The 9138-nt window shown below is 44.0% G+C and overlaps 1 protein-coding gene across 1 annotated transcript in view; it reads right to left on the bottom strand.

Annotated features, from left to right (window-relative positions):
* Positions 1-496: 496 nt before the first annotated feature.
* The window catches only part of RNF144A (ring finger protein 144A), a 47134-nt gene continuing 38492 nt past the window's right edge, over positions 497-9138 (bottom strand). The window contains exons 3-8 of the mRNA XM_033143057.1: positions 7385-7489; positions 7117-7177; positions 6034-6241; positions 4478-4625; positions 2597-2686; positions 497-1031 (exon numbers count right to left, since the gene is read on the bottom strand). Of these exons, the coding sequence (XP_032998948.1) occupies positions 900-1031; positions 2597-2686; positions 4478-4625; positions 6034-6241; positions 7117-7177; positions 7385-7489 (744 nt within the window). The 3' untranslated portion in view covers positions 497-899. The remainder of the gene's footprint in view (positions 1032-2596; positions 2687-4477; positions 4626-6033; positions 6242-7116; positions 7178-7384; positions 7490-9138) is intronic.

The following is a 9138-nucleotide window of genomic DNA, read 5'->3' as shown; positions in this document are numbered from 1 at the left end:
CAGGGGTGCCTAACCTTTTTCTATGGACACATTCATACTTTGCTAACCCTCCATGCCAGCGGTGGGTGCAGCTCGACCCCCCCCCCCCCATATTCTCACATGCTCACGGACAACACACATATGCATGCAGATCAGCTGAGAAGTGGGGGCTACAGCCCAACCCTATCCAATTCCCCATTATGGGGAAATGGGGATTTGCATCCCTATCAGGTGCAGGGGTGGGCAGAAAGGTTTCAATTCCCCCCTTCCCCCCGGGCAGTGTCTACTTTTTTGCTGTCACTACCAAATTTAGTGGCATAAGGGATGCAGAAACATTTGCTTGGAGGGCTGCATCAGCCCCCACCCTCAAACATTCCTGGCCTATACGTACTTGACCAGATTGTTTGTATAATGTTGCATGGGAAACAGCTTCAGGGGTGTGTGGATGCTCAACATTTTCCCAGGGCAAATATCAACAGAGACTTCAGTTTCATTAGACAGATATGTAAAGTCACACTTTAAAATGGGCTGATTTTTTTTTTTTTAATGGTAAGCGATTCTTAAAACACACATGTCTAACACCTCAATTTGATGCAAATAGATATGCTGAACGGGCTTTGTTTTGACACCGTAGCGTCTCAGTTCCACATCTGCCAACGTAGCCGTGCGTTACTGAACACATGATGTTTCTGACGTCCCAGCTTGCTTCACGCTAGCCCCCCTAAAACACACCAGGATATGCCTTGCACTCTGCAAACCGACTTGCGAGCGAGATCGCTGGGAATCGTGGCGCCTCCTGTCTCCTGCAACGTCGGGAATCAGGGCGAGTAAGGCCAACACAATGTCAAGTGCAAGAAGGGGGTGGGTGGGTGGGTAGGAAATGCACTGCGATGATGAGCCAGTCCCACTTTCACTCCACCTTAAGTCGGGAGGGGGTCATCGTCTCCTTTACTACATTTGCACTTGCAGCAAAGCACGAATGGGGTAGCAAGCAGAAGGAAAGGGGAGGCCACTAACAGTAACAGACCAAACCCTGCAAAGATCCCCACGACCTGGATAAAAAAGAAAAAATAAAGAAGATCACTTATGAGAGCAGTTGTTCGCAAATAATCTGCTTGTAGGGGGACTGGGGGAAGAGTTCTCCTTGCCCCCTTCCAAACTGTTCTGTGGCAAGGGGTTGGACACTGTTGCTACACACACACACACACTAGAATAAAGGGCTGGCAACTGCAATTTCAATTGTTTTGCACCCCTGTCACCTGTCTCATGAAAGGCCCTGAGCTTATCCATGGAATTACACACTCCTCGGGGTAGCCTATGAGGAGGTATGGGATTCAGAAGGGTATTGTTCAATATGCATCTAAGGATTCAGTTTCATGGAAGATCAGAATCTCCAGATTGCTGGCCTACTTGAAAAGTATGATTCCAATGATTTATAAAATTGTCCAGCTAAAGAAAAGCGCAACAGGTGCGGCCTTTAGTGTTTGACGTAATAATCCATTAACATAACTGTCTTAAGTTAAACAAGGATGATTTGGGTGGAGGGTTTTTCTTACTAAAAAAAAAAAGCCACTTTATAATAATCATTCTTTCTTTTTGCATCAGATTCAGGTTACTTAACTTTCTCTTTATTGGTCCTGAAAAAGTCAATTTGTTTTTGGCCAGCAGGTGGTACTGTTGAACAACATTCAAAATAAGGAATGGTATGCATTACTTACTGTATTATATAATGGTATACTTGGAGGTTTTCATTTCATTTCATTTCCCTCCCCACCCCACCCCATAAAGCCTTAAATATTTATATTTTTGTGCAGCGGCGAATTTATTATTGTGCTTAACACGTGCTTCCCCCGAATCCCCTGAAAAATACGTCTGCTTCCCTCTCTGCAATCTCCTGCTATACATCATCTGCGAAGTGTAATTTTGGCACGAGAAACACAGCTCCCCATTGCAACAGCATGCCTGCTGTAGTAATAAAAGCTCAGTTGCTCTTTAATATTATTATTCCAAGGTTCTTCTATGTCAAAATAAACATGGTAGGTTTTAATGGCTATCAATCTGTCTTGTGGGCCACCTCGATCAAATTATGTCATCTTGGGTTTGCGGACTGATGTCTGTAAATCCTGCAACAGAAATCCAGCAGCTACAGACCCACAGAAACTACAGAGAATAACTGACTGAGACCCCAATTTTGCCTTACTCTCCACCTCATTGCAAGTTGGGTAATTGCCTCTATTTTCCTGCAATGTGACTCTATAGCAGGCACCCCCAAACTTGGCCCTCCAGCTGTTTTGGGACTACAAATCCCATCATCCCTAGCTAACAGGACCAGTGGTCAGGGATGATGGGAATTGTAGTCCCAAAACAGCTGGAGGGCCGAGTTTGGGGATGCCTGCTCTATATATAGTCTCCCCACCTTGAAGAGGAACTATTATTTCTGCACCTCAGATCAGCTTTCATCAGGCTAACATTGCTTTTTAAAACCTTCCCATTTACCTCATGCCATTTCCCCTCCTCTGATTCACAATTCCCCACATTCACTTTTTAAATGAATAAGACGAAAATTGGGGGGTGGGGCGGGGAACCAGCAGATACGCAAAGTCACATTGACACCTACCTGTGTTCTGTGCCAAATAACTGATGCCCTGGAATGACCGAGCTTATTTCGGCAAGGTCCCTTGTCATAATGTATAAGTAGGAAGTCATCCTGCAAAGTGTCAATAAAAGAAAAGGGGGAAACATGCATATATATTATTTCAGCCGTGGTTAAGAACTTGACTCTTGACAAGCAGTCAAAAGGTTACAAAACCTTTTCACTTAGCAGGTATGGTTGCAATTTCAGCTGAATTTTCGGGAAACTAATTGAAGCACCCATTGTGTTGAGCTATTTCAATTGCTTCTTGTCTTCAGCAAACAGCTGGAAGTCTGCAAATTTTGGTAATAAACCTGATTTGTGATGAGGGCTGAATTATTTCGATTGGGCGTCCAATTCTGTACTCAGAAAGAAGTCCTACAGGGTTTAGCAAGCAGGGCTTACTCCCAAGTAAATGTGCAAAGGACTGCAGTTCCAGGATCCTGCCACAGGCTAGAGAGAGGAGTGAATGGTACTTCTCCCTGTTTCTCTGCCCCCACCCCCAGAGGTCAATTTTCAATTTTTTTCCCTCTATCTACTTTTGGCACATCGGCCACATTTCACGATGCAATGGCAACGTCAAAAGCTATGGATTCTGCTGCTGTGCCAAGTGCAATGACATCACTGAGTTGGCTCCTTTAGAACAGGGAGCAGCTAACAGCCAGCATAAATGAGTCAGACTGCTCACCTCTATGGCACGGAGCACAAAGTCAATATCAGCTGCAGAAAGGGCCCCATGGAACCCAGTAACGCTTATTTACAGGAATAGGGCAAAGTGGGCCATTGTGCAATCTACAGAATTGGCAGCAGCCCAACCTAAGATAGTACAAATAAGACCTCCTCCCAATTCATCCCATTTCAGGGTTTGTTCTTGTGCTCTTTTTCTGCAGTTAAACCATGCCCAAAGTGCCATCATCGGTATAACAGTTAAACAATATTATGTAACAAAAAATGTAACCCTAACTTTTCAAAACAGTTCATTCCTTAAAAAAAACAAAAAACCCCATACCAACAAAGTTTACAGCAGCAGAGAATCGACATTTAACAGGCAGATTCAAAAACATCCCGCATCCAAACGTCCAGTACGATAACTTAAGATTAAACAGCCCATCATATTAAGAATTCACAAAACCACCACCACCCAGAAACAGCCCTAAATTTAGCAACAAAAATTGTATATCTAAAACAAAGCTAAATTTGCTTTCGATAGCAGGTAATATGTATGAACTCTTTAACTTTTTGTAACAATGTAAGTTCATGCAATGGTATCTTGCTAATTGTTTCCTGCAGTACAGCTAAATGTATGCCACAGTCTGTATTTATGTCTAGAGAGGCAACCTAATTTTCTGGGACTTTTAACATTTCAATGCTTCCCTTTACAGTTTTTGAATATTATATCAATGGGCATTTTGAATGCTTTATTTAATTAACAGGAATTTATTACAGGCATAAAGGTAAAGGGACCCCTGACCATTAAGTCCAGTCGTGTCCGACTCTGGGGTTGCGGCGCTCATCTCGCGTTACTGGCCGAGGGAGCCGGTGTACAGCTTCCGGGTCATGTGGCCAGCATGACAAAGCCGCTTTCTGGTGAACCAGAGCAGCGCACGGAAACGCCGTTTACCTTCCCGCCGGAGTGGTCCCTATTTATCTACTTGCACTTTGACGTGCTTTCGAACTGCTAGGTGGGCAGGAGCTGGGACCGAACAACAGGAGCTCACCCCGTCGCAGGGATTCAAACCGCCGACCTTCTGATCAGCAAGCCCTAGACTCTGTGGTTTAACCCACAGCGCCACCTGGGTCCCTCATTACAGGCATAGTTTCAAGGAATTTCATCTTCCAATCTTAAACTCAGCTACATATACTTACGTCAAGTGATTCCAAACAGTACCAGCAAAAGGCATGTTTACAGTTTTTGCACATCATTTGGGCACAGCCTTCATCCCGTTCAATGTAAACTTTGCATTTCGGGCAGCGTTTGATGGGTGCATCATCTTCTTCCATTTTATAAGCAGAGCTGGAAGAGACGTTTTGTAAATTTTATGGGAGAAATGTGTTGTGAGTCCAGGTTCCCAGCTTGGTAACACGGTAAGCATCATTAATTAAAAAGGAGGATTGCAAAAACAAACAAATAGCTCCGGACAGCTCTAACAAAGCCTCAGGCATCATCAATCAAGATGATCCTTCTGAAGACTCTTTCCGTTTTCTACAGAAAATATTGAACTTTTGCACCTTATGTATCTTGTTTTGTTTCCTGTCTAGCAGCCCTCCCATTCAACAACTCTTGGGAGAGATTGGATCAGCTCCAACCTCTTCCAGTTCTGACAGATTGCTTCCTTCTCTGTTTGTGCTTTCTGAGAGCTTTGGATGTGTTCCAGCCTGCTCTGTCGTTCCCTTGGCAACCGGCATTCCAATGTCCAGAAGATTTACCCTTGTATGTTGTGGTCTTTGCTCAGCCCAAGTATAATCTAAGCCAGTGGTGGCCAAACTCGGCCCCTCCAGCTGTTTTTGGACTACAACTCCCATCATCCCTAGCTAACAGGACCAGCGGTCAGGGATGATGGGAACTGTAGTCTCCAAACAGCTGGAGGGCCGAGTTTGGCCACCACTGATCTAAGCCTCTCTGTTCCTGGCTGCTTTCTGCAGTTGGCTGCAAACCTTCGCTAGGAATTGGCTCATTCCTGACAAAATGCTCTTGATTGTTTAAAGCTGCATTTCTTAAAACACTCTGACCCTTTCGCAGACTGAAGCTATTCCTATGTCTGCATGAATTTGTCACACAGCCACAAGACCAAAGGCAGGTTTTCGTTTCCACTGAAGCTACACATCCTTCATCTTTATCGTTCAATCTTAATAGCTTCTACAAACCTCAAATAAGTCTGCCAGGTCTTATAAGTCAAATAAGTATAAACCAAGGATTTGTGGTGGGGGCAGCTAAGTTGTGCAAACAATTATGGGCTCCTTCCAACGTTACTTGTGGTGGTGGACTGCTCCATAACTTTTTTTTCATGCTGATCAGCAGCATTAGAATTCCACTGAGTAACACAGGTGTGCTGATAAAAGCCATGGTGTGGAATATTTCCATCAGAACATGGACTTCTTACCAAACAGCAGGACAAAGAGCCACAGCCCAAAAGGTAACCCACATTGACAAGGTGACATCCTATAACTTCCAGAACCTTGAATTCCTAGCATATACCTGGTTTCAGAGGTGGGTCAATCTATCTGCCAGTTGGCTTTTTCTGCTTCAGTCTTGTGGTGGGAGAGAGAAATGGCTTCAAATAACAGGTAAATAAGGAGACACCTGAGGCTATCACAATGAAAACCAGTCTTTTTTAAAAACAAAAACAACAATAACTGCTGATCGAAGCTGTTAATGCGTTAAGAACTATGCCAACATCAATTGGTAATGTACAATTCTATACCTTGTTTCCCCTGGAAGGTAGCTGATTGGCATATTTTCTTGACAGCCTTGTCCTGGATGCCAATTGGATTTGCACGCCGAGCAAAATTCTATGTCGCAAGATTTGCATTGTACTAGCTGGGGGTTCTGGGGGCCCGATTCCTGAAGCTGACAAACCGCTTGGCAGGAAGAGGATGGGCACCAAGTCCGACAAGGATCCAAAAGCACTTCTGCGGGGGAAACAAATTGCAATTGGGAAAAGGCCACAGCTCAGTGAAGGAGCACATATATAATATGCTTTTGCATGGGTTCAATCCACAGCATCTCAAGGTAGGGATGGAAAATCCCTATCCTTGGAAGATAATGGCCTGGCTCAAGCATAAGGCAAAAGTTTTTAAGAAGCAGAATTTTTTTTACGCTGCTTTATTTATAAAATGTTTCAAGTGATGTACAACCATACAGTGGTGCCTCGCAAGACGAAAATAATTCGTTCTGCGAGTGCTGCCGTATAGCGAATTTTTTGTCTTGCGAAGCACCAACGGGAAAATAGCGGTTTGACAGGAAAAAAAAAACTTTTCGTCTTGCGAGGCAAGCCCATTGACAAATTCGTCTTGCGGGACAGCCTTTCGCTAGCGAATGCCTTTCGTCTAGCGAGTTTTTTGTCTAGCGAGGCATTCGTCTAGCGGGGCACCACTGTATAACGAAGAAATAAGAAAAATAAATAAGAACCTTGTTAAATAGTATCTGTAGCCTCATTAAAACAGAGTCTACAATAGGTGGTAATGCATGTAATCAAGATCAATAAATGCCTGGATGAACAGGCAAGTTTTTAACATCTGTTGGAAATACAATATTGATAGCACATTTCGAATTTCCATGGGGAGACTATCCCACATGGTTAAAAAAAAAAAAGTAAAGCGCCTCTTCCTCGTGGTTTGGAAATGTATTTTCCACACAGAAGATTGAATCCAATTTTAGTCATGCTCAGAGATGACCCTTTGAAGTTAATGAACATGGGCACATTAATTTCAGTGGGTCTACTATGAGTGGAATTTAGTTGGCTACAACCCCCAGTTTGGGGCCACCTGGGATGTCTGCTGTATACCTCTTTCAAACTGTAGCTTCTTATACTTCTGCATGATTTCTGATGCAACCATACACTCAATCTGTTTTAAAGAGAGAGAGAGAGAAAGAGAGAGAGAGATAGAGAGATACAAGCATCCGATTAATGATAGTGATAACTAAAGGGATAACAGGCAAAGATAGACAATGAGCTTGGAGCAGAAGTTACATAACGGCAACACGCACAAATATCTGCAATAACAACCGAGCTGAACTTTTTACGTAAGACAAATTCGTGTCAGGAAACGTACTTCATTTTCTTGAAGATGACCTCGCTTCGGGCAGGAGGCATCAGGGCAGCTAATGGCTGTTTCTAAGCCTTCCTTGATCAAAATCTCCACATACTGTTTCAGGCACTGTAAGAAAGTCAGACCCAGTGGATGTCAATATTATTCACCATTGAAATATATGCTTAAACAATAACAGTTGTTCTGCCATCCAAAAGGTGCAAATCCAGATGGGTCTGTGAGCAGCGTTATTTCAGATCTTCCTTGAGCGTTTCCCATGCTATTAACCTTCCTTCTCCAATACCTGGCTGCTCACCCAAGAAGACCCCGGCCTCTGCTCCCTGGTTTGAATGTCTATTTGCACTCGTCAGACAGCTCCTACAAAATCTGACCTGCCCATGGCCCAGTTGAAACAATATGGCTGAACCACAGTTTGGATGCCAAGCATGCAGTGAGGGACTCATGCACCTTTTCCTCTGCACATGCCCATTCCCTTTTTAACCAGGTGGGTAATATATTGGAAGGAAACAGTCATGTGGTTGGTTAGACTCCCAACTTCCTGGACACCAGCTGGGAAACTTTGAATAGTTTATTTAGAGCTTGGTTTGCCACGTGAGGATTGGCCAACCCTTCATCTTAAAAGGAAAGCCAACTTTCATTTAGTGAACACGTCACTAGCCTGTTAGAGTAAGCAGTGTTCTGTGTTAATGCCCTCCTGCACATCATTGGTTCAGGGCAAACCATAGTTTGCTGTCACCTTCATGAAAGACCAGTAACTATGGTTGTAACTGGCTATAGTTTGCTTCCAAACCAGGATCAGAAGTGCTTTCCATTTCTGGTTTGGGGGAAAACAATGGTGACTGGTGACCCGATTCAGACCTCATGGCAAACTATATTCATTTATGAAGCAGAAGGTGCATGAGGGTCTTTCCTCCCCCACCTCCGGTATACATGTTCTTGATGACCAAGCTATAGTTTGACAGGAACGACTGAACCAGACTCAGACTTGACCAGACTCAAGAGAAGGTTGACGAATGACAGAATCAGACACCAGGGACCCAAAGGGCTATTTTAGGATAGCCCAATGGCTACAGTTCAGCTCGCCCAGTGGGATGTGTTGAACTCTTTCCCTTTCAACAGCAGCCTGTCACATGACCAGAAACAACTGTGGCATGGGGGGGGGGCTGCTATGGACTAAGTTCATTCATATGATCCTTGGAACTGTTTGTACACTTCTATGGTCCCTTCAGAGCCCAGCACACAGGGCCTATTGACAGCTACATTTAAAACCAAGTTTGCGGCAGCTTCATTTTCTAAGACTGATAACATGTTTTCATCCTTCGTGGTGTGAACTGTGAATTCCCACAGCTCTTTCCACGATGCTCTTAGCAACTAACCAAGCCGTTCCCATCTTCAAGGATACAATACTAGAGCATTTTGCTATAATCATTTTCTTTATATAGCTGTTTCCACCCACTGTGCTTTACATAAACGAACCCATGCTTTTTAAAACACACACACACACAAGCACGCTCAGGCAGCCTCCATTCACACCAACAGATTCCCGCCCACCCCCCAGTTGCCATAGCTTTCTTTCATATGACGTTTAATAGGTTTTAAGTGAGAATCCAGGTTTTGGGAGATTAGCGGTTGCAGAAGAAATGGAAAGCATATAGGTTTGTGTTCTGCTCACACTCAGCCTCTCTCGATGGGAGGGAATGGGTGCACTGAATGGGACTGTAAGCAAACACGCATGTACACATGTGGCAACTTGGTGC

This window comes from Lacerta agilis, chromosome 3 (assembly GCF_009819535.1).
Source record: "Lacerta agilis isolate rLacAgi1 chromosome 3, rLacAgi1.pri, whole genome shotgun sequence".
NCBI classification, from domain to species: domain Eukaryota; kingdom Metazoa; phylum Chordata; class Lepidosauria; order Squamata; family Lacertidae; genus Lacerta; species Lacerta agilis.
The sequence above is the reverse complement of the archived record's forward strand: the minus strand, read 5'-3'. Positions and strand labels throughout refer to the sequence as shown.